The sequence below is a fragment of the Chlorocebus sabaeus genome, chromosome 19, assembly GCF_047675955.1.
Source record: "Chlorocebus sabaeus isolate Y175 chromosome 19, mChlSab1.0.hap1, whole genome shotgun sequence".
NCBI classification, from domain to species: Eukaryota; Metazoa; Chordata; class Mammalia; order Primates; family Cercopithecidae; genus Chlorocebus; species Chlorocebus sabaeus.
In genome coordinates this window covers 21,508,805-21,533,566 of record NC_132922.1, presented here as the reverse complement: position 1 = coordinate 21,533,566, position 24,762 = coordinate 21,508,805, and the positions used below count along the sequence as shown (strand labels likewise).

The 24,762-nt window shown below is 55.6% G+C and overlaps 1 protein-coding gene and 1 non-coding gene across 4 annotated transcripts in view; both read right to left on the bottom strand.

Annotated features, from left to right (window-relative positions):
- Positions 1-1,807: 1,807 nt before the first annotated feature.
- Positions 1,808-24,762, bottom strand: part of AP1B1 (adaptor related protein complex 1 subunit beta 1) — a 63,044-nt gene continuing 40,089 nt past the window's right edge. For 2 of the 3 annotated variants that reach the window (XM_038007642.2, XM_073006837.1), the window contains 11 exons: positions 24,624-24,739; positions 23,804-23,969; positions 16,751-16,849; positions 15,979-16,238; positions 15,131-15,332; positions 13,456-13,599; positions 8,140-8,285; positions 5,669-5,798; positions 5,340-5,424; positions 4,518-4,604; positions 4,031-4,429 (listed from right to left, as the gene is read on the bottom strand). In XM_038007642.2, coding sequence (XP_037863570.1) covers positions 4,089-4,429; positions 4,518-4,604; positions 5,340-5,424; positions 5,669-5,798; positions 8,140-8,285; positions 13,456-13,599; positions 15,131-15,332; positions 15,979-16,238; positions 16,751-16,849; positions 23,804-23,969; positions 24,624-24,739 — 1,776 coding nt within the window. In that variant the 3' untranslated portion in view covers positions 4,031-4,088. Of the gene's footprint in view, positions 2,839-4,030; positions 4,430-4,517; positions 4,605-5,339; positions 5,425-5,668; positions 5,799-8,139; positions 8,286-13,455; positions 13,600-15,130; positions 15,333-15,978; positions 16,239-16,750; positions 16,850-23,803; positions 23,970-24,623; positions 24,740-24,762 lie in introns of those variants that run through there. The other variant, XM_007975327.3, reaches the window with a different exon arrangement.
- On the bottom strand, positions 7,033-7,128 carry LOC119627452 (small nucleolar RNA SNORD125). Its single transcript, XR_005243644.1, has one exon. It is a non-coding gene; the product is annotated as a small nucleolar RNA SNORD125 (small nucleolar RNA).

Below are 24,762 nucleotides of genomic sequence, written 5' to 3'. Positions count from 1 at the left end.
GTTGTTGGATTTCCTGATTGGCTGGGAAGGTTCAAGACACTGGGGAATCTCCCCAAGAAAAGCCAGGGAAGTTCCCTAAACTGCCGGATGCCAAGGCCTCCAAGAGGCAAGGCGGGGAGGCCTGAGTGCATCAGGACCAGGAAGTGCTACATGAGCAGGAGGGAGGCGGCCTATGATGACCCTCAGAGGTGAGGGAGGGACAGGGAAGCTGAAGGGTACAGATTTGCTATGCCCTAAAGCACTCTTCCTAAAGGCCGGGCCCCAAAGGAGCATCCTGTGTGTCTGTTCTCCTGATGCAGTAGTGTGGGGGACTGGGAGCATGACGGCCCTGCCTGCCTCAGTTTCCCCGTGTGTAGACTAAGCCGCTGCAGTGTATGCTGGGTTCCCTTATGCTGAGCACTGTGGGGTGAAAGAGGGCCCCAACTGGTGAGGTACCGCTCACGATCACCTGAGGCTTGAGCAGACTCATTCAAACACAGGTGTCTAGGGATGGTTCTCCTTTCTCGCCAGCTCTCCTCACCCAGGTGGCTTGTCCTGGGCCTCCAGTGAGGACAGCAATCCCACACTTGCCCTCTTCAGACCTTGCGATGGAGGGGTAGGGAGGTGAAGTGCTGAGCCCCCTGAATGGCTGAGCTGGCAGGCCATGGGTGTGGCGGCCCGTGCAGCTGCTTCCCAGGCAGTGTTCCCAGGTGTTGAGCTCAGAGGAGGCAGGCGACACACCAGGGTGACAGTCCCTCTCATTAAGGGTTCACCAACCTCTAGTTCCATGGCAGGGCAAGGACTCCAGCTGCATTTGGGCAGAGACTCTCAGGCGAGGCAAGAACCAGGGTTGTGCAGTCAAGGACCTTGGTTGGTTCTGGACTCTGTGGAGGGGCCACAGCTGGGCATGCAGCTCAAGCCCTTGACCCTGGGGTCCCCAGGGCAGCACAGTGACACCACAGAGGTCAAAGGTGGGGCAGTGGAGGGCCAGATGCTCCTGTGATGCCCTGTAAGAGGGTAGGCTGTCTCGCCCAGTTTCCGGCAGCCAGGAAGGCAGCGGTGTGTGTGAGGTGGGCAGCGTGTGGGGAGCTAAGTACAGACAGAATACAAGGGAGCGGCCGGGGCTGAAACAGGCTGAGGGGAACCTGAGCTGCTCCTCCCTCAGAAGCAGGCCGAGGCCCACCAGCCAGGAGGCAGCTCAGCTGACGAAGCCCTGCCTAGGGTCTGGCCACCCTTATCTGGGAGCTAGGCCAGTGCCAGGACGGGGGCCATACAAGGTGACCTCAGTGGCGGCTGGCCTTGTCCAGAGGCCCACACCCTCTCCCGCCACCGCCCCGATCAGGGGATTTCCCACGCCCCCCGGAGCCTCCCAGATGACAGGGAGCTGGGGAAAACCACAAGGGGAGCCCAGCCTTCTGGCCAGCATCACAAGGTGAGATAGCGTCAGCTCCGGGGGAGGTGGGATCAATGGCAGGAGAGGGGCCAGGGACAGCAGGCTGCAGCAGTCAATTTGCCAAGGATAGGATGGAGGGAAGGCGCTGTCCTCAGAGTGCTGCCGCACACACCACGGGCGCCTTTGACCCCGGGGTCCCTGCAGCCCGGGACTCCTGCCCAGAAGAGCCTTGGGCCTGACACATTGGCTGGGGACACACTTGATGTCATCATTTTTATTCACTTTCTCTTTCTGAAAATAAGAGTAAACATACAATATATATTTTCTGATGATATATATTAGATCTAGTTACTGTAGGGTCAGAAAACCATCCCCAACTACATGGAGGCAGCTTTCAATCCTGACATTTGGTGGAGGGGAAAAAAGTGTCCGTGATTGCCAAAAGCCGAATCTTTCTTTATTATTAAACAGCAGTAACAGGAAAACCTAATGCTCTGTCAGACACAACTGAAACCTGGGAGGCCAGGAGGAGGGCAGCAGACACTACAGAGAAACCCCAAAGAAACCCAAACAGGAGGCGCACCCGCTCGCCCAGCCCCATCCCTCGGCCTGGTCTCTGTTGCAGGAGGCCTGAGCTCAGAGGTGACACTGAGGAATGTATCACAGACCATCCTTAGGGCAGAAGTGGGGAGTGGGGGACAGTGCAGCTGCCAGTGGGGTGGGAGCCCAAGACAGGGGCTCTGGGAGCTTCTGCCTGGTCTTGACCATACGGGTCAGCACTCGGGAGGCTGTGGCCCAACTGGCACAGCTGCAGGGCACCAGCCAGGTGGCTGCAAGGGGGCAGTGCAGGCCCTGGGCTCCTCCCAACCCAGCTCTGCCCCTTTGCTGGCACCTACAGCTCCTTGAGCCCCAGACCTTAAGCAAGCAGCTCTCCTGGTACCAAAGGGACCCATACCTGCACACCCAGGCCAGGTTGGCAGGGTCCATCCCATGAGAGGTGGCAGTGGGGGGCCCTTTAACACCAACCCAACATTCCAAGGAGCCAGGGGCTGCCGGGGCTGTGAGCCAGAGGGGCAAGCTCCATGCTCACCATTCAGGCACAGCTTCTGTGGCTGCTCTGGCTCTGTTTCCTTTGGTCCCTTCCTCACCTAACCCCACGTCACAGCCACAGGAGCAGGGGTGTCCCGGAGCACGGGAGTGCACTGCGCTCTCACCCCAGGAGGGGGTGGTGCCCTACCCCAGGGATCGGGTGCTGCCATCAGGACTACAGAGCCCACGGGGTGGCCAGGAGCCCTGCCTGGTCCCTCCTGCGAGGAGGAAGATGTGCTGCCACCCCCAGGGGCCTCCTCGATGGGGCGGGCAGAAGGCTGGGGTGGGCGCTGGCCGGGGCCTCAGTTCTTGAGGATGGTCTCGTAGGCCTGGTACACGTGCTGAGACACCTCTGGCGCTCGACACTTCAGGGACAGCTGCAGGGGAGAGAGGGGTCGGGGAAAGAGCACTCATCCCTGGAGTTCGTCTCAGGAAGGAAAGGGGTGGGGAAGAGAGCAGGAACCAATGGGATAGCGTGGCGTGCACACAGCCCGGCGGCAGCTGCGCCTGGCACAGATGTGAGGTAAAGTGGAGGGGGCGGCCATCGCAGCCAGCCGGGTGTGGACCAAATATACTTGCAGCCCACACACCTGCTGTCAGCCCAGTCCCCAGAGCCCTGCTGGCAAGCAGTGTGAGTCACGAGCCGGAGGCCCCCACCCTGAGGGCTGCCCAGCCCCCCAGAGTCCTTGGAGGTCCTGACAGAAAATCCTGAGGTGGTGTGGGAGGGCTGGGAGGGAGCCTGGAGGGGTGCTGGGCTCATTCCTGGTTTCCTACGTAGGAAGCAGGCACGGTAGAGACTTTGCCTCCACTCTGGGGCCTGAGATTGAGATCACAGGCAGAGGAGAGAGGAGCCCCCACCCACCCACTCTAAAGCACTGGTTCCGCAGGGCACAGTTAGGAAGTGGGAACAATGGAGTTCCACAGGTCAGCAGCAGCCCACGGGCCGTCCAGGTCCTAGGAAGGGCTCTGTGCACACTGTGAATGTGTGGAAGTGGGGTGTCAGCACCTCAATCAGGGCCACCTGGCTACAGCCTGCCAGGTGAGGTGAGGCCAAGAGATGAGTGCAGACAGGAGACATGGGGTGCATGGGGGCCAGGACAGGAGACAAGGCTGGGGAGGGTGGAGAAAGAGAAAGCGATCTGCTAACCTCTAAGTCCTGCACCACGGGCACCAGCAGGGAAGGTGACATGCAGCAACCAAACACAGGGAGACAGAAGTTACCACCACCGAAGCCACGCCACAGCCCCCCACCGACCAGCGCTGGCAGCAGGGCCCAGGAGGTGCAGTGTCTGGAGGGCCATGCCTGCCAGAGACTCAGGGGTGCGGGGGAGAAGCAGAGCTTGGGGCTGTCCAGGGCCCTGGAACAGTGGCGCAGACCTCCAGGACAACTATGTGCCCCAGGGAAGCCATCCCCTGACAGGTCTACCTCAAAGGCTGGGAAGTTCAGGCTCCTGGGAAGCAACGTCCTCCCAGCTGGGCATGCAGGCACTCACAGGACAGGGCTAGGGCGTATGCTTAGCAATGCCACTTCCCAGTCAGGGGTGCCAAACCAACTTCACTACCTCACAGGGCCCAATTTTACACAATCTTCTAGTCCAACTCACTGTTCTGAGACCCAACTGGTGTCTTATCTGGGTAACCTGACGGGGTGGATGTGGAAGCTTTCTAGAAAGGTCCTTTCCAGGGACCGAACTGATTCTGGTTCAAGCCAGGCTTGAAGGGATGCTTGGACCGCGTCCTCCACCAGAACCACCCCCTGGCATGGGACGAAGGGGAGGCTCCAAGGCCGCAGGGTGGGTGCCGGGGCTCTCACCGTGCAGCTGGGGTTGCCCGGTTGGATCCGCAGCTCCGCCAGCACCCAGATGCCGTTGGTCAGCTTCAGGGACTGGTAGAGCATGTCCTGGCCCTCCACGTTCCTCTTGGCGACAGTGAAGATGTTGCTGCTCTGCAACTTGCTGCTCGCAGCCTCTGTGGGGTCACATGGCAGTGGGAGGCCCCAGTCAGTGCGGGGCCTGGGTACAGGTGAGGGCTGGGGTCATGTGCTCGGAGTCCTCACCTGCATTGAGGGGGCAGTCTCTGATCTGGAACTGGGCCTCATTCTCATTGGGAATATCCTTCCACGTGGCCAGAAACATCTGCCGGTCTGTAGGGTGAGCAGGGGGGATGAGAGGGGGGCCCCTCATAAACCTGTGGGCTCTCTGTAGCTCAGCAGGAAATGGGTCTGGCCTTTACTGTGCCACCTGAAAGCTGACGACAGGCACTAGCTGCCGCACAGCCCTCCTGCTTCCCTGAGCACACCCTCCGCTCTGTGACGGAGGCCCCAGTGCTGCTTCCAAATGACCCTGGTTTCCTGCCTCCGGGCCTCAAATCTCCCCTCCCCACCCCCACACACCTTCCTCCTCCTCAGTGAGCAGCCTGCTTGTAAGTCACAGCCTCCCATGCAGGGCTTCTGTGGCAAGCAAGAGATGACATGGGCCAAGGGCTCCATGCAGCCAGGGGCTGGGTGCAGGCCATCTGTGTGCTGTGATCAACACCCTTCTTGGGGGTTCCAGCAAGGACACAGAGCGGGGGGTTACCAGGCGTGGGGCATGACCTGGGCTCTCTGTAGCCTGTGGGACAACGCTGAGGAGCGAGCAGGAGAGCCTGGGAGTGGGGTGAGTTCCATGTGGCACAGCCCACCTGCCAGACCAGAACTGGCCACTAAGGCCTGGGGGTCCTGGGTATACCCCTCACTCCAGGCCTGCAGGGAGGCAGCGACTCCCCGACTCCATTTGCGGGCAAGGCAGTCCATCCAGGCCTTGGTAAAGGCACTACCTTGGCCAGGTTCCCAAGCCACAGCCCCATTTCAGGCACCCCAGAGGGCTCCCTCATGACTCACCCATCTTCCCATCCTCCACAAAGAGTATGTGCAGTGGGTACAAGGTGCTGAAGTAGAAGACATCGATATTGTTCTTCACAGCCACCTAGGCACAAGGGGGTCCCCGGTCAGTCTCTGGGGCTTGATGCCACCTCTGAGGCCCCAGGAAGGGCATCGCTGAGCAGATTCTCTCCCAGGGCCTTCCCTGGTAAACATACCCCTTTGTTCCCTGACTGGGCCTCCCCAACAGCTAACAGCATGACTCTGCAGACACAACCCACTGCTGACCCCAGTGGGGCCCAGCTGGTGGGTGGGTAAGGACTAGGGTGCCTGCCCTCCCCAGAACCCACCTGGAGGTTGTTCAGAGGCTCCATCTTCATGACCGAGCCCACCGTGCTGAGGGGCAGGGAGATCTCCACTGTCTGGTTGGGGCTGAGTGGCGCGTGGACCTGGAGGGGGGCGGCGGGGGCCAGGCCAAAGCTGGGGAGAGAGAAGCCCCACAGGCATGGCAGGGGGAGCAGGTGCTGATGCGGGATAGGTGAGCTCCTCCGGCTCGGGAGCTGGGGCTGTGGTTGGCAGGGAGCCTCTCCTAGTACCAGCCTACCCATGCTCTGGACCCTGGACAGGATGGGCTCCTGGTCTCCCTCCCCTAGATGACCATGTGGACAGAAAGAAAGAGCCCCAGGCCAGCTGCTCTGCCCCAGCCTGGCTGCAGGCCTAAAGCCCAGCTCTGTTCTTTTCCTCTGGGCCAGGCACTGGTGGGCCCAGGTAAGCAGGCCTTGCCCTGTCCTGCCCTCAAGGAGCTCTGTCTAATGCCAGGGGCCTGGAGTATAAGCTGCTTCTACCTTAAAAACTCTGGGACTGCCCAAGTCTTTGCTGCCAATCCTCCCAGAAGGGATCTGACCATCCCAAGCAAGATGCTAGATTTTACTCTCTTGGCCAGAACTGGCCAGGACACACAGTGGCCACAGAGAGATTCAGGAAAGCCCTGCTTCTCTGCAAAGCAGCACAATGGCAAATTGGGAAGATCCTCATGGGTGTGAGCCACGCCAGCCGCAGGCTCTTGGAAGATAAGTCACAGGGCATGGGACTGGGGGAACAAACCGAGGGCTCAGTATACCCGGGCTACAGATTCGATATTACACGTGTTCCCAGCCTCATAAAAACAGGGCCAGGTACACCTCTTCCCATTCTCTAGATGAGGACACCGTCTCAGGGAGGAGCAAGCTTGTGTCAGACCCCACAGGGTGACTGGCACTGCTGAGAATCAGAGTTTGAGCTGTCTGACCCCAGCCTATCCTCTGCCCAAGAAGCCATCAGCCTGCCTGGAACACAGAGGGAGACCATTTGGGGAACCCCAGGCCCACTTGGTGGCTCAGCACACCAGGATTTCCTGGGAGATCCACTAATGCCCGCTGTGTGAGCTGTCCAAGGAGCCCAGGTGTCATTACCTACTAAAAAGGGGTGATGGCAGTGACTTTGCTGGGCCATCAAGTACCTCAAGTGAGACAATACTCCCAAAGCCAGTGGCACAGGGCCTGGTGCCCAGGAAGCATTCAGCATACAGTAAGTTTGCTAGAGGCAATCATTGGAACCACCTCTAGGAGCCTGGTGCACTTCTGTGACCTCCAGGGTCACATGAGGGTAAGTGGCAGAGTCACCCCCAGTCCCGGTCTGCCCAAGGATCAGGACCTACTGGCCTCCAGGCTTCCCTGGGGAAGCAGCCCCTTCAGTCAACTTCTTAGAGGCTCAGTTTGCTCATCATGAGCGTGCTCAGGAAGAAGAATCATCAGGAGGGGCTGCCAGGGGTCCCCAGGGAGCCCTAGCTTCACCGGCCAGGTCCATGACGGTGCCAGACAGGCAACCTTCCCACTGACACCCAGTGTAGGGGACCTGGTGGGGAGGGGCCTGGAGCAGCTACCGCTCCCAAAGGCCCCATCTGATACTTTAATCCTCTGCCACAATGGGGAGGCTGGCAGACAGGCCCACTCCCCACCAGCCTTCTGAGAGCTGGTCCCTAAGACAGGCCCCTCCTATGTGGGGTGTTTGCCAGAGGTGGGCTCCTCAGCTGGAGCAGGGTGTTTCTGTCTGTAAAACACTCCTTTGGACAGTGGAGGCAAAAATAAGGGGGGGCCAGGTGTGGTATCGTGCACCTGTAGTCCCAGTGACCCAGGAGGCTGAGGCAGGAGGATCGCTTGAGCCCAAGGGTTCAAGATCAGCCTGGGCAATAAATACACTGAGGCCATCTCAAAAAAAAAAAAAAAAAAGAAAACGAAAGACATCCCTCCCCACTCTGCCTGGTACTTTGGAGTCCATATTCTACTTGGGGGTAGAAATTCCACTGCTTGGCTGAGCATGGTGGCTCATACCTATAATCCCAGCACTTTGGGAGGTCGAGGTGGGCGGATTGCCTGAGCTCAGGAGTTCGAGACCAGCCTGGGCAACATGGTGAAACCCCATCTCTACTAAAAATACAAAAAATTAGCCAGGCATGGTGGCAGGCACCTGTAATCCCAACTACTCGGGAGGCTGAGGCAGGAGAATTGCTTGAACCTGGGAAGTGGAGGCCGTAGTGAGCCGAGATGGCACCACTGCACTCCAGCCTATGTGACAGAGCGAGACTATCTCCAAAAGAAAAACAAACAAAACCCAGTGCTTCAGGGAGTTTTGGCCCGAGGGGTAGTGGGGAACATCCTCCAGAAAAGGGCCACTGCCCTCCCCCGTGCAGCCCCACCGCTGCCTGCAGTCCCCAGAACAAATTCCAAGTTGGATTCTCTCACAAGCCTCCCCTTGAGAGGTGAGTTGGCCTCAGGGAGCTCACCTGTTGCGGTTGAACTGGATGGCAAAGTCGGTCATGACCTGCAAGGCCTTGTTGGTCAACTGCAGGTCCATGGAGATGGAGCCCACCTGGCGGGTGAACGTGCCCGAGATCTCCAGCCCCTTGGCCTTCATGGCTGGGAGCCAGACCTGCAGGGAAAAGGGTGCAGCGGGTGGGTGCCTCTTCCCCCAGCCCAAACTCAACAGCCCACCTAACGGTGCTTTTTCTCTCTCTCTCCTGCAGGGGCCTCCCAGATCCAGCACCCCAACCTTTACTGCTAGGGGATGACCAGATACTTATTGGGAACAGAACAATCCCATGTCCCACCTAGGGTCATGGCCACGATGTGGCTGCCTCTTGGAGCAGCTCGGGCTGGGGAGGCGCTTCAGCTCCAGGGCTGATGTTGAGTCCTCAGAGGGCAATGGAGGGATCACTTGGGAAGTAGGGCTAAGGGATGCCATGAGCTAAGGACAGAGCTCAGTGCCCAATGGCATCCTGGGCCTCGGCCAGAGCCTGGGCCTTCCTGGCCATCACCGCCTGTCCTCCCTTGCAGGAGGCAGGGCTGGCCTTCAGCTGCAGCAACTGGTCTGACCAAGGACAGTACCTAAGAGGACCCCTTGCCTGGCAGGCCTTCCGATGCTTGGCTGCCCTTGTCATTCGAGTCTCAGCTCAAGAACCACCTCCTCCTGGAACACTGCCCCCAGGCTCCCTCGCCCCAGTGATGTTATGGCAGATAAATATGACCTTGTGTCTGTCTCCCCTGTACTCAGAGAGCTTGCTGAGGGAAAGGCTCTGTTTTTCTGTCTTTACCACCTTTGGCTCAGAGCCTGGTGTGAAACCAGCGTTCGGGGAGTGTTTGCTGAGCAAACAGCATGAGTTAGAGCCCTGCCATGGAAGACATCCGCCAGTGGCATCCTGTGGACTCACAAACGCCTCTCAGGCGGTTACTCTCCCACGGACAGCTCACAGGCCCCTTGAGGTCAAAAGGCTTAGACCCCACTGACAGCTTCTGCAAGTGCACTCAGTGCCAACAAACGTCCCACTGACTCTCAGGTTGCCAGTGCCAGAAACCACAGAAACATCAGACACAGCGCCCCTGCCCCACCCTAACCCCCTCGCAGCAGTCACGCAACCCAAGTCCTGTGGAGGCCACCTCCTACATCTTCCTCCAGGGCCTCCATTTCTCTTCATCTCCAGAGGTGCCACCAGCATCTAAGCTGTCACCAGATTTCCCCAGGTGAGACAGCAGCTGCCAGGTGGCGCCCCATTTCCACCCTCTCCCCCTTTCCACAGCAGCTGACGTTATCTTGTAACATGCAGATCTGATCATGGCACCCTAAGAAACCCCTTCCAATCCTGCAGTGGCGTCCTCGGGCCTTGGCCTCCACAGCCTGGTGCCCATCTGCTCCCCAGGCTTGCCCCTGCCCCTGCCCCTGGGACCTCACACCAGCTGTTCCCTCTGCTTTGAAAGCGCCTCCCCACCCCAATCCTGCTCGGTTAACCCTGAGCACCTTTTGTGCCCCCTGGACAGATCTGTGAGGACAGAAAGTACCCTGCTTTGGTTCTCAGCTGTGCCACGGTGGCTGAGAGAGTACGCAGAGGCCAGCTGGACCTGACTGGGGGCATGGCTCCCTCATGGATGACTACCCCGGGGCCCCTGTCAGGCCTCCTTTCCCCTGGCCCTCTCTCAGTCGCCCATGGCTAGGGATGGGGATCACACTGCTCTTGGTCACTGTGGGTTCATGGTGTCTCACACAGGTCCTAACAGAACAATCTTCAGTCTTTACTGGATGAACCAATGAACTGTCACCACCAGCTGAGCCAAATGGTGAGGAACCCAAAAGTTCTTATACACAGACAGCCTCATTCCCTTAGACCAGCAGGGTTGGCCAAAGTCTTTTTTTTTTTTTTTGAGACAGAGTCTCGCTCTGTCACCCAGGCTGGAGTGCAGTGGTACCATCTTGGCTCACTGCAAGCTCCGCCTGCCGGGTTCACGAGATTCTCCTGCCTCAGCCTCCCCAGTACCTGGGACTACAGGCACCCGCCATCACGCCTGGCTAATTTTTGCATTTTTAGTAGAGATGGGGTTTCACCGTGTTAGCCAGGATGGTCTCGATCTCCTGACCTCGTGATCCGCCCATCTCAGCCTCCTAAAGTGCTGGGATTACAGGAATGAGCCACCGCGCCTGACCTGGCCAATGTCTTTAACCCCCTAGGCAGGGTGTGGAAATGCATGAGGAATGAACAATTCCAGGTGGCCACAGCACTGTTAGGAAGATGTGGATACCTATCAACTGATTCTGAAGGGAGAGGGCACCCACACCCTAGAACCTTCCCATGACTGAGGCAGTGGGGAAAGTCCTGCCCGGGGCAGAAAAACTCCTCCTCCAGGTAGCCCGGCCTGATGACTGCTGACTAGGAGATCCCCTCCCCTCTCCTTTCCAGCATGCTCTGCTGGATACACTCATCTGACCCTTCAGGAAGACAAAGCAGGGATAACACTGGTAAGACAAACACATGGCTGGGCACCGTGGCTCACACCTGTAATCCCACCACTTTGGGAGGCCGAGGCAGGTGGATCACCTGAGGTCAGGAGTACAAGACCAGCCTGGCCAACAGGGTGAAACCTCGTCTCTACTAAAAATACAAAAACTTAGCCAGGCATGGTGGCAGGCACCTGTAATCCCAGTTACTCAGGAGGCTGAGGCAGGAGAATCACTTGAACCCCGGAGGCAGAGGTTGCAGTGAGCTGAAATTGCACCATTGCACTCCTGCCTGGGTGACAAACGCAAAACTCTGTCTTTTTTTTTTTTTTTTTTTTTTTTTGAGACGGAGTCTTGCTCTGTCGCCCAGGCTGGAGTGCAGTGGCCGGATCTCAGCTCACTGCAAGCTCCGCCTCCCGGGTTTACGCCATTCTCCTGCCTCAGCCTCCCGAGTAGCTGGGACTACAGGCGCCCACCATCTCACCCGGCTAGTTTTTTTTGTATTTTTTAGTAGAGACGGGGTTTCACCGTGTTAGCCAGGATGGTCTCGATCTCCTGACCTCGTGATCCGCCTGTCTTGGCCTCCCAAAGTGCTGGGATTACAGGCTTGAGCCACCGCGCCCGGCCAAACTCTGTCTTGAAAAAAAATATATATATATAAATAAATAAATATATATATATATATATGATGAACTCACAAGCCTAGTGCCAGCTCCAGGCTTTCTTTTCCTGGCAGCTCTGCAGTGCCTGGCAAAGGCTGGCACCCACAGGGTTACAGGAGTCTTTGCTGTTCTCTGTCGCTTAGTCCTGCTTTGTGTGCCTGTGATATTGGGCTTCTGGCGAGTACAGGTTGGCCTCATGCCTTGGTGCAGCCAATCCAGGTAGTAAGTCAACTGCACATGCTGTACGCTATGCCACAATCCTACGTTCCCTTGGCCCTGCTGGCCCTGACACCCCACGCATGAAGGCAGGGGCACAGGTTGTTCTCACACTCTGTGGGGCCACCATCATGTAGGGGTCTGGAGCAGAGGCTTTAGTGTCACTTGCTTTCACTTCCAGACTCTGTCACCAGCTATGTGACCTTAGGCAAAAGCACTTGGATTTCTCAACCACGAAATAGGAGGAAGAGCCACAAAGGGCTGCTGGGAAGAGGACGTGCTGGCGGTGGCTGTGGAATGCTGTGCCATCCCTGTAAGGAAGTGTGTGGCTACTAGTGTCAGAGCTGCTGTCTGCTGTGGACCTCTCAGTGCCCAGACCCTGCCAGGGCCTCCAGTCACCACCACTGCAGGTGCAGCTGGCATATGGTAGGGAAAGCCAGCTCAGGGGGTAGGGAGGTAGGGGCCCATGGCTCCCTAGTCATGACAGAGCTGTCACTGCCCCGACCCCCAACTGTATCCTGTTTTGGGGCGGGGACCTCAGAAGACAGAGGGGGGCTCTGGCAAACACAACTTCTGATCTGAGTGTGGTGAGGGGATCAGGCCAGGTTGGTCCCCTCTGGCAACTTCCTTGACACTGACAACATGGCCCACACTGAGCTCTCCTCAGTGCCAGCCCGCATGTTCTCACACCCTGAACTCAGCTCTCCTTCCCTCAGCCCCAGCTCCTCCCTCCCAGGGAGCTCTCAAGTCTGGCCACTGTTTCCACCCACAAGAGCCCTCATGGTCCAGCTGCCACAGCACTCCTCCTCCCTGCCGCAGAATCCCCTAGGGCCGGTGCTTCTGCCCCACCCCTTCCCTGCACACGCAGCCATCTTTCTCAAGTGCAAATCAGACTGGTTCATCTCTTTGCTTAAAACTTTCCAAAGCCTCCGGCTGTGCCAGGATCAAGAAGAAACGCTCAGCCTGGCCCACCAGCCTTGCCAGCTTCTTCCTTTGCTGATCCCTAGTCTAGCCAGGAGTCTTAGGGGTGTGCCCTAGGTGGCACAGTGGGCATCTGTGGGCATCTTCAGGTGGCATAACATAGTGGGCTGGAGTCAGGGATGCTGGACGTCCTACCATGGGGACAACCACCCCACAACAAGCAACTGTCCTGCATCCTTCCAGTATTTTCTGCATGGTTTCAACATATCCTGAGACTTCCAGGAACACAATTCTCAGGAAAATCAAGGGAAGCCTGTTGTTTATCTTACTCCGAACCTTAGTGGGAGTCAGCGACCACTTCAGAAACAAATGGCATCACTGGCCAAACCACTCATGGGGTCCAGGCTACAAACACCCAGACTGTGGTTGCCACAGTCACAGTGACTTTGCCCTGCAGCCAACACCTGGCAACTTCATATCTTCCGGGGTGAGTGGGCGGGCGTGCCCAGACGCTTATAACATTGATACATACACTTGTATTCTCTTCCTTTTATGTCTCCTCCATGCAGTGAAAGCATCTGAGTATTTTTGGAAGGCTGTGTGTAGGTAGGTTACACAGCCCACCAATTGCATTTAAGGAGAGGAACAGTGACAATGTAAAATGTCGATGATGACTAAGGGGTGCTGTGTCTGATGGCACTGAGAACTACTGCTCCCACCTGACAGGCCTCTGCTGATTCCCTGACAGAGGCCAGGGTCTCCCTTCCCTCCAGGCCTTACCACAGGCTGTTCCCTCGGTCTGGAGCCCCTACCCGCTTCTGTTCAGCTAATGAGGTCCTGCGACTCCTCGGGAAAGCCTGCCTAGGCATCCACCAAGCCTGACTTAGCTCCTTTTCCTCGGTGCCCCCGTGGCCCCCAGCTTCCCTCATCAGCGCTGGCCTGAGCCAATTCCACGGCCGAGGCCATTTAAAGGAGCCCACATGCCAGTCTCTATAACTTCTCTCTGCTCCTGCCAAGAGAGAAGACAAGTGACTTACTGCTTTGGGGGCTACATATGATCCTGACAGGGTGCCCACGCCACTGGTTAGGTCAAAGAGGTCACTCAGGCCACTGCCGATGGGTGCTCCAAGACTGGCTGGTACTGCTGCTGTTGGAGGTGCCACGAAATTGGTGCCCCCAATCTGGAAAGGGAGGGAAAGAGTCAGAGGCAGGCATCAAGAGGCAAGGACATCAAGGGCTGGGAATGAGTAGAGCCACCTGGCTCTTTAGAATACACTGGGGGTGGGGGGCAGGACAGCCTCCATATCAACTCTAAATTACAGAAACAAGACAGAGAGAGGTGGGTGGAGTAGAGAGGCTGAGCCCTCCCGTGCCCTGTAAGCCTTGAGCCTTAGGAGTAACCTCTGGGAAAGGGCTGGGGACACTCCCAAATTGACACTCAGCCCATGGATAAAAGGAGGTCCCAAGACACACGGCCGGGTGGAGACCTGCTATGCAGACGGGTGCTCTCCCTCCAGGACATTAGAGAGGGGTTGTGGGACTGAGGGCTGGCAATCCCTGGGATGACAAGGTGACGCATCATGGGGTGGTGAGGACTGGGCAAGAATCCATGGCTATGGGGCCCAGTGGTAGCTGGACGCCAGCTGGTCAAGACAGAGACTGCCAGGACGCTGGACCAAGGCAAGGGCTCAGCCGGCGGGGGCTGCTTTGACATCACCCGCCCCTTGGGATGCTGGGCCAGCGCTTTTGGGAGGAGCAAGGATGAAGGCTTGGTGACGCAAGGGTTGAACCATACCCCTTCAGGCTCATCCCCCATCTCCAAGCAGAAGCAGGCAGGTGAAGAGAACAGGCAGCCACATGCAGAGAGAAAAAGCCAGGAAGGAAGACAGAGGAACAAGAGAGAGAAGGGAAAGAGGGAGGAGATTAGTTAACAGTAGTTCCATCCGAGAGGAGAGTGGTGTGAGGCTGTGTCGGGGCCTATGAGAGGCCCAGACCCTGTCTCTATGAAAGGCACTACCCCACACATTTACCCCAGCACCCGTCCTGCACCACAGCCCTTCCTGCCTCACCCTAGCAGCGCTGATCGCCAGTCTCCTGCCCCCCTGCTGCCACCGTGCGGACCTGAGTCGAGCACAGTCAAATGAAGAGGCTCAGCCACCCCCAGCACCTGGCCCTGCCAGTTGCCTGAGGAAGCCCCAGGGAGATACCCACGTTAGTCTCACCACTCCCCTCCCTACTGTCTTCCCATTCCCCTCTCTCCCCGGCCTCCCATGCCCTCTCAAATAGGCCTGGCTGGGCTTCTGTTCCCAGCTGGGGCAGCATGAAGCTAAGTGGACACAAGTCTGATTCCTCAAAGCTAGGAACACCCTAGCCTAACAGGGCAAAGGTGACTGTGATGCCAGGATCAGGGCAAGGGCTAGGATGGGCCTCCCTGCCCAGGATCTCCTGGGACTCGAAGGTCCAACAAGGGAGTGGAATCCTGTCTGCCACTCAGGGGGCTGTGTGACCTTGGAGGGAAGGCTGCCTGGCCTCTCTAAACCTTGGTTTTCTCATCATAAGTAGGGAGCTACACAATCACCTCCGAGGGTAAATGGTAAGTGCTCAATATAATGTACCTGAGGCACTCAGCTGGTGCCTGGCATGGAGGGGCGTTCAGTGACTGCTCCTCTGAGGATCATTATCAATATCATCCAGAGGGTACCCATGACATACCAGGCTGTCAAGGCCACCGCCAAGAAGGTCCACAGCTCCCATCTGCACTGAGGAGGTGGTCAGGGGTGGGCCGCTCACTGGGGGGCCGAGGTCCAGGTTAAGGAGGTCACCCAGCAGGTCGCCCTGGGCGGGGATGACATCTGGCTGCTCCCCAGGAGGTGCTCCGGCAGGGGCTGTCTCAGGGCTCTCTGCGCTCTCACTCCTGCCGGGACACAGAAGGGAGAGAAGGTCAGTAGGGCGGAGGCATCAGGATGTCTCAGGAAGATCAAAGAGACCCCAGCCTCCAGGCACCTCCCCCAGGACAGGCACTGAGTCTCCTCCCTGTCCCTGACAGGGCTGTCCACACGGCCCCACTGCTTCCCCATTCCCACAGCAGGTCCATCTTTCAGGCCCTCCGTGAGGATGAGTGAAGGGACAGGGCCGCCTGCTTCTAGCCCTCAGCCCATGCCAAGGAGAAAACTGGAAGCCAGTGCCCTAGGATGGTGCCACCAGGTCACACCAACCACCTGGGAAAAGCAGAGGAGGAGGCACGGACAGGGCTCTGGAATGAGACAGAACCAGTCTGAGTCCCAGCTCTGCTAGTTGTGAGATCCTGGACCAGTCCCTCAAGCTCTCCTTGTCTCTTGTTCCCACCTGAAGAATGGGGACATTTGCTCTCAGAGCTGTTGTTAGGATGGAATGAGGTCATCTAGCAAATACCTCATGTACAATAAATAGCTGAGAAAAGGTTGTCAGTTTTCCTCAGACTCAGGCCTTGCCAGGGGACAACACACCAGGCCTGAGTGCCTGTGCTGCTGAACTGGGAAAGCAGGTGTGGAGGCTCAGGCCTACTGGCCAGTCTCACTCACGAGGCCGTGCGGGGTGGTAGGCTCTTGTGCACGACGCCCCGGCCCCCCTCCACAAAGGCACTGGGTGGCTTATGGTAGACAGAGGCCAGTGTGCCGATGTAGCAGATAAGCTCGTCCAGCAGTGTGGGCTCGATGAGGTCCGTCTCTTCAGAGATGAGTGGCTTCTCAGCCAACACCACCTCCTTGGCTGCCACTGGGTCCGTGGAAAGCAAGCGCCAGTAGATGTAGCCACGGTCCCGCAGGTCCGGGTTATCTGAGTCCTTGTGGGGGTGAGGAGAAGCCCGTGAAACTTAGAGCAGCCAGGTGAGAAGGGAGGAGATTTTCCTGTAGCCATGAGCCAGGTGTGGCACAGGGCTGCCCAATGGGGACAGCAGTCCTGAGTGCTCCCATGAGCCTGCCCCTACACCACCTACAGGGCCATACCCCAGCACCGGGCTCATTCTCCATGGTGCTCTACTCCAGCCTGGCTGTGCCTGTCTCTACTCCCAACTGCCCACTGTGGCCTGCCCTTCCTGCCCCCAACGCACACCCTCAGGCTTCCGCAGGCTCTCCTCCTCTGTCTAGTTTGTCTCAACTTCACTACTTGACCTCACTGCACTTTGTGTTCTAAGCTCCCTGAAGGCAGGGAGCTTGGGTTACTCTGGGGCTGGAAGCCAGTCCCACCCACAAGTCTCAGGAGTGGGCCTGGCTTCCAGGTCTAGTTCCTGGGACAAAAGTTCCCCTGCTTGAGTGAGGGTTGTGCTGGGCACAGCGGGGCAGTTGGGGCACCCACCTGAGTGGCCAAACTGAGGACCTGCTGCACCAGCTCCTGGGTCTCTGTTGGCTTCTTCAGAAAGAGTTTCACGATGCCTGTCAGCAGCTGCAGCTGGACCTGCAGCGAGGGAACAGCGGTGGCGAGGAGGAAGGTGGGCCTCACATGGGGACAGCGGGAGACCAAAAAGGCTTGAAGAGGAAAGGGGTGTTCAAAGTCCCTGGAAGCCAAGCACAGCTCTTCTAGGTTTGGGGCTGTCACGGCACACACGCAAAGGGCCGCCACAGGTGTTGGTGCCACTGAGCAGCCAGACCTTGGCATCACTCACTCAGGAAGGAGCTGAGCACTGGACTATTCGGCAAACCCAAGCAGGCCAGGGGCTGCTGCCCAGCCCTAGGGTTCTAGAAACCTGTTGGAGCTCTAGACTTCACAGGACTATGAGAAGCTCACGTGTGGCTGGTATGCTTCTTATTGGGACTACCTGTCAACAAGTGGCGACAGTCCCATGGAGTCCCAGGGAACTGGGGCAGCAGGGCCCACAGAGCCTGCCATCAAGAACCTGTGCTTCTACCAGAGGGTGGGAACCATTCCTGGTGGCCCTCCGCTGGCCCCTGCTGCATACCTGGACATACCCAAAGCTGCCCTCATCCTGGCCAACACCTCCTTACCCTTCAGATCTCATGCCAACCCCACCTCCAGACCCCCCATGCTTCTGCAGCCTCTTCCATCCCCTCACAGCACCACCAGTTGCTGGCTGTCCTGTGCGGTGAGCTCCCTGTGGGCTGGAGAGATGTCTGTCTTGCTCACTGTCGTGTCACTAATTACTGCCCAATCTAGTGCCTGGTGTAAAGCAGGCACTTAAGAAATACTTGCTGACCGAAGAAACATCTATGCGAGAACAAGTCTTTACATATAATCCTTCCTTAGTCACGGTCTCATTTTTGCTAGTCCTAGGACAAGGGGGCAGCCTGAGGCTCCTGGAGTCGGGGGCAGTGGGAGCCCATGGGCTGTGCCAGGGACCGGTCTGCAGCAGGAGGGCAGGAGTGGCAGTGCAGGAAGCCCAGCAGTAGCCATGCTGGTGGCATCTCTGACGCCTGCCCAGTAGGAGGGCACTTGTGTAGGGAAGGCTGACAGCAGCAGGCGGAACAGAGGGCATGTGGTCCTCCAATTCTGGGACGAACCAGAGTCTTTGCAATTTGGTTACATGTGGGCCAGCAGCAGAGGAGCAGTAGGCTGGCTGTTTCTGAGGCAGGAGGCAGCCCAGCATCTGGCTTCCAGACTCTAGCCTCTGCCTGGGTAGCCAGTGGGAAGCCATTTACCCCCATCTGTAAAGGAAAGGTGTGGCCTACTTCAGGATTCTTGTGAGCTTTAAAAATGGCAACTTATGGCAGTTTGCTTGGAGGTGGAGTCAGATCACACCTTATTTAAACTCCAGTTCTATGACTTCTCAGCTGGGTGACCTTGGGCAAGTCATTTAGCTTCTCTGAGTCAGTTTCCTAATCTATAAAACAGTCATTAAATCTCACAGAGTTAATGGAGAGTTGATGAGACCACAAATGAAAAGAAGCGGCCGGGCGCGGGAGCTCACACTTGTAATCCCAGCACTTTGGGAGGCCAAGGCGGGCGGATCACCTGAGGTCAGGAGTTCAAGACCAGCCTGGCCAACATGGTGAAACCCTGTCTCTACTAAAAATAAAAAAATTAGCCAGGCATGGTGGTGGGCGCCTGTAGTCCCAGCTACTTGGGAGGCTGAGGCAGGAGAATTGTTTGAACCCGGGAGGCAGAGGTTACAGTGAGCCGAGATCGCACCACTGCACTCCAGCATGGGGGACAAGAGTGAGACTTTGTCTCAAAACAAAACAAAACAAAACAAAACAAAAAACAGTAAAAAAGCATTGTGTATTCTGCTAAGGAATAGCTGTCATCATCACAGTCATTATCACCACTACCATCACACAGGGACTCTTGAAAAAGTTCTCCCCAACCCAGTCAGCTGGATGCCTGGAATGATTCATCACTATCAGCTCTGCTGTGGTTCCGGTCAGGTATGCCTCAGGCTGTACTACCAGAGGGTGGTCTGGCCAGGTGCCCAGGGCCCTGGCTCAACAATCCATTCCTTTTAACACACGCAGGCTGTTAGCCTGAATATTTAGGGAAACCTTCCTGAAATGATGCCATTACTCCTGCCATCCAGACAGAATGGGATGGCAGGACAGGGCCAGATGCAGGCTGGGCTGATGTACCACCCTGGCCAAGATTTTTTTTTTTTTTTTGAGATGCAGTCTCACTTTCCTTCCTAAGCTGGAGTGCAATGGGATGATCTCAACTCACTGCAACCTCTGCCTCCTGGGTTCAAGTGACTTTCCTGCCTCAGCCTCCTGAGCAGCTGGGATTACAGGCACACGCCACCACACCCGGCTAATTTTTGTGTTTTTAGTGGAGATGAGTTTTACCATGTTGGCCAGGCTGGTCTCGAACTCCTGACCTCAAGTGATCCACCCACCTCGGCCTCCCAAAGTGCTGGGATTACAGGCGTGAGCCACCATGCCCAACTGCTGACCAAGACTTTCTAAGTCTGCTGTCCATGGCTAGAGAGGCCTAGGAGCCAAGGATGAGAAGATTCAACAAGACAATGTAAAATGAGTTCCATAATTGTCAAGCCTGGTGCAGTGGTGCAGGCCCATAGTCCTAGCTATTCAGAATCCTTTGAGCCCAGGAGTTCAAGGCTAGCCTGGGCAAAACATAGTGAGAGTCCGTCGCTAAAACAAACAAACAAAAAACTCCAAATCGTCAAGCACTCAACAAGTGTTCTTTTTTTTTGAGACAAGGTCTCGCTCTGCTGCCCAGGCTGGAGTGCACTGGTATGATCTTGGCTCACTGCAGCCTCAACCTCCCGGGCTCAAGCGATCCTCCCACCTAGGTCTCCCAAGTAGCTGGGACCACAGATGGGTGCCACTACACCCAGCTAATTTTTTTTATAGAGATGAGGTCTCACTATGTCGCCTAGCTTGGCCTCGAACTCCTGGATTCAAAAGATCCTCCTGCCTCGGCCTCCCAAAGTGCTGGGGTTACAGGAGTGAGCTGCTGCACCCAGTTAACAAGTTTTCTTTTTTTTCCTTTTTTCTGAGATGGAGCTTTGGTCTGTTGCCCAGGCTGGAGTGCAGTTGCATGATCTCGGCTCACCGCAACCTCCGCCTCCTGGGTTCAAGCGATTCTCCTGCCTCAGCCTCCTGAGTAGCTGGGATTACAGGCGTGCAGTATTTTAATAGAGATGGGGTTTCACTATCTTGGTCAGGCTGGTCTCGAACTCGAGACCTCAAGTGATCTACCCGCCTCGGCCTCCCAAAGTGCTGGGATTACAGGTGTAAACCAGTGCTGGGATTACAGGTGTAAACCACCGCGTCTGGCCCTAACAAGTATTCTTAAAACAGCTTTGAACTGTGTTGCGAACAAAAGATGCAAAGTGAACAGGCTACTGAATTATATCACACCCCCACAGCTACCATTAAACTGAGTGCTGGAGCGGGCACTTTACACACAATGTCCAGCAGTCTTTGCAATAACTGCACTGGAGACAAGGAAATGGCTTTGCTGAGTTCACGTAACTGTGCTCCAGGCCACACCACAGGGAGGAGGCTGGATCTCAAACTTCAGAGCTCTGTTTCTGTTCACACCACCAGACTCTTGGCTTACCTCTCCCTGTCCAGCTTCTCTCATCCTGGCTTTTTAGCAGGCTTAGCTGCAAAAGATTGACTCTATGACAGGGGTAGAAGCACACCCCTACAGCAGCGGTTCCCAGCCTTTGTGGCACCAGGGACCAGTTTTGTGGAAGACAATTTTTCCACACATGGGGTACGAGGGTGGGGGGATGGTTTTGGGATAAAATTGCTCCACCTCAGATCATCAGGCATTAGGTTCTCATAAGGAACGCACAACCTAGATCCCTCGCCTGTGCAGTTCATAATAGGGTTTGCGCTCCTTTGAGAATCTGATGCCGACACTGATCTGACAGGAGGCGGAGCTGAGGCAGTAATGCTTGCTTGCCTGCCACTCATCTCCCGCCGTGCAGCCCAGTTCCTTACAGGCCATGGTAGTACCGGGTACTGCGCCATGGCCCAGGGGGGTTGGGGATCCCTGCCCTACAGGACATCCTCGCAGTGATCCCAGGCAGGACTTGCCTGCAGGAGCAGAACCCAGCATAGGCAGGCTTTGCTTCTGAAACACTGGGAAGAGGCTGGTATTGCAAGCAAAGGCAGTCTGGAAGCAGGTGGCGGTTGGGGGGTGATGGTGGGAATTAGTACTGTGATTCTGGGATGGACATCTGTTGTTTTTGCTCACCCAGCATCTATTCTGTCTTCTGGCAACAGCAACACTGGCTTTCCTTCAGAGCCTCACCCTTCTTTCTGTCCCTTTCAGTCCACACAGACTGGGATCGGTGCCTGAGAGACCTCGCCAACCAGAGTCACAGTGCCTGGCTCAGGATAATGCAAATAGGTCCTGGGACTTTTGCTGGAACTACTGAGGGAAGGGGAAAAATTCTTTCCATGGGAGTTATTGTGCCGTAAGGACATAGCCTGGAAGTGCTGACTCCTTACAGCTCCCACTCTTGGGAGCCTACCCACGCCAGAAGATAGCTCAATGCCACCATCCAAGCACCCTCAGCCAGGAGTCCCAGAAGGCAGCATGCAGCATGCTACCCACACTTGCCGGCTACTGGAACCAGTTGCTCCCCTTTTTGGCCTGGACTAGTTTGCTTTTGAAACCAATTTGGCCCAAACCAACACTACCATGAATGAGTGTTTATTATGGGCTGGGCATGTGTTAAGGACATTATACCAAGCATCCTAATTTCACTTTTGTAGCAAGAGAATGAGGGAAGATCTAATGTTTCTCATTTTACAAATGAAGAAACTGAGGCTCAGAGTTAAAGGGATAAGCATAAAGTTACTGAGCCAGGAAAGGGCAGAGGAGGGGTATGGACTCTGGGATCTCTCATTAAGTCCCACACTTGGACCCGCGGGGTTACACTGCCCCAATTGGGCAGCAAAAATTTCTGTGCTCACGAACAGACTAACATGGTTCCCAGTTAACTGAGAAAAGGGAATACAAATGACAAGGCAGACATTCAGGCTCATTCATAACAGAAATGCAAATAGAACTACAGTGAGGTACCCATGAGCTATTGGACCGGCAAAAACAAAGCAGAGGTAAGAAGAGGGCAATCCCACCATCTGAGACAGAAGTATAAAAACCAGCACAACCTCCACAACAGAAATCTGACAATGGCTACCCAAATCTCAAACTCACATGCCCTTTTCTCTAAGCATCCTGCTGCTATGAATGTATCCTCCAGCTATGCGTGCAGATGTGCATTACACAGGTTATTCTCAACAGTACTGTTTTAATGAGCACAAGACTGGACACCTAAATACCCACCAGGAGAGGCTGGTTAAATAAAGCATAAATGAATGAGAGCACGGTCTTTGGAGGTACTGGTAACAGAAAAAGGCAAGGTGCTAAACAATTTGAATTTGCAGAGTATGCTGCCAGCAGTGTTTAGAAATAAATGAGAGGGCAATGTAGATACAGTTGATTCTCACTACTTGAGCAATCCATGTTTGGGAATCTGCCTACTTGTTAAAATTTACTTGTAGTCCCCAAACCAAGACTCGTGGCGCCTTTGCAGTCATTTGCAAATACATGCAGAACCGTGAAAACTTCGAGTTGCCCGACACAGACATTCACAGCTGAGGTCAAATAAGGCAACACTCTGCCTTCCTGTTTCAGCTCTCATCCTGTAAACAAGCATCCTTTCCACCTCCTATTTAGTGCCATGTTTTTCACATTTTTGCGCTTTTTGTTGATTTGTTTAAAATGCTCCCTAGCGCTGAAGTGCTTGCCTAGTGTCCCCAAGCACAGAAGGCTGTGATGAGCCTCAGAGAAAACACATGCGCTTGATAAGCTTCACTCAGGCATGAATTACAGTACCGATGGCCATGAGTTCAATGTCAATGAATTGACAATATATATTAACTAAGGTGTTTTTAAACAGAAACACACATTTTAAAAGGTTATTAACTGATCAGCTGACAAAAATGTTGTGTCTAGATGCTCACAGAAACCAAACACTGTATTTCTCTAGGAGCTATGGTTCAGTACTTGCTAATTCAGTGTTTGCCATGACTATGGAACAGAAGCACCATGAAAAATAAGAATGAGTTGTATATATGTGTGTATGTCAGATGTGTGTATGTGTGTATAGGAAGGATGGGTGCATGTGTATGTGTCTGTGGGTCTACTGGTGTATTCCTAAATGATCTCCTGAAGTTTCCTAAAAAATCAAGAACAGAGGGCCGGGCGCGGTGGCTCACGCCTGTAATCCCAGTACTTTGGGAGGCGGAGGCGGAGGCTGAGGCAGGCGGATCACGAGGTCAAGAGATCAAGACCATCCTGGCGAACATGGTGAAACCCCGTCTATATAAAAATACAAAAAATTAGCCAGGTGTGGTGGCGGGTGCCTGTAGTCCCAGCTACTTGGGAGGCTGGGGCAGGAGAATGGCGTGAACCCAGGAGGCGGAGCTGGCAGTGAGCTGAGATCACACCACTGCACTCCAGCCTGGGCAACAGAGCAAGACTTCGTCTTCGTCTCAAAAAAAAAAAAAGACATCAAGAACAGTGGTGACCTCTAGGAGAATTTGTGGCCTGCAAAGCGACAAAGAGGGAAACTTTTCACTATATATGCTTTTGTATCAATTTTAAACCAAGTCAATGTATTTCCTGTTAAAATATGAATATGAAATTAAAACAAAATGAAGAACTTGTGCCTGCCTTCTATCCACACCACCACAGACTGTCTCGTGCCTGCCTTCTATCCACACCACCTCATATGTCTCCCTGACTTGACTGTACTGCAGTGAGAAGGAAAAGGGGCGGTGTCCATTAAGCGCACCTCACTCACCTGTCTGTCAGTGCTACTGACGAGGTATTAGGAAGGGAGGGTTTCATGGCGGTGTGGGCCACAGTGGGGCTGAGCTGCCAGTCACAACTCACACTCTGGCCGGCTCACTGGCTCACCTGGGTGCTCTCGTCATGAAAGCCCTCAAGGAAGCTCTCCAGCAGCTCGTCTGCGTTGTCGATCCGTTCTGCATACTCGCCTACAATCCAGATCATGGCAGCCCGGGCCTCAGGCTCATCCAGGGAGTCCAGGTTCTCACACAGTGTGGCAATCACACTCTCATACCTGGCAGACCAGGGCACAGTCGGTATGTGAGCCCCAAGGAACAGGCAACCCAGGGAAGCCAGGCAGGGGCCAGGAGGGAAGGGGACCTGCCTCGTAAGACCCCAAGGTGGCAGGTAAAGGAGACGTAAGTTTCTTTTCTTTTTTCTTTTTTTGAGACGTAGTTTCGCTCTGTTGCCCAGGCTGGAGTGCAGTGGCGTGATCTCAGCTCACTGAAACCTCCACCTCCTTGGTTCAAGCAATTCCCCTGCCTCAGCCTCCCAAGTAGCTTGGATTACAGGCACACACCACCATGCCTTGCTAATTTTTTTTGTATTTTTAGTAGAAACGGGGTTTCACCATGTTGGCCAGACTAGTCTCGAACTCCTGACCTCAGGCAATCCGCCTGCCAAAGCCTCCCAAAGTGCTAGGATTACAGGTGTAAGCCACCACACCTGGCCTGGGGATCTGAGTTTCATCTATCATGTTAGCCCTTATTGTGGCCTGCAGAGCAGAGGAGGGGCAATGTGGACGAAACAAAAAACAAAGGGTTTCTTTTGAGAATGCTGCTTGTGACAGAGAAGTAAGGAAGAGGAGACTCCTCCTTCCTTTTCCGCCCCGACATCCCTGTCCCCAGGCAGAGCCAGATGCCCTCTCCCTAGGAGGGCAGGCACGCACTTGTTGGGGTACTTGCGGAAGATGTCCTTGATGACCACGATGGCCTCCTGGACCACGTAGTTGACCTTGGTCTGGATGAGGTCGAGCAGCGTGCTCACACAGCGCTCCGCAGATTGCTGCATGGGAAGAGAAGAGTGTG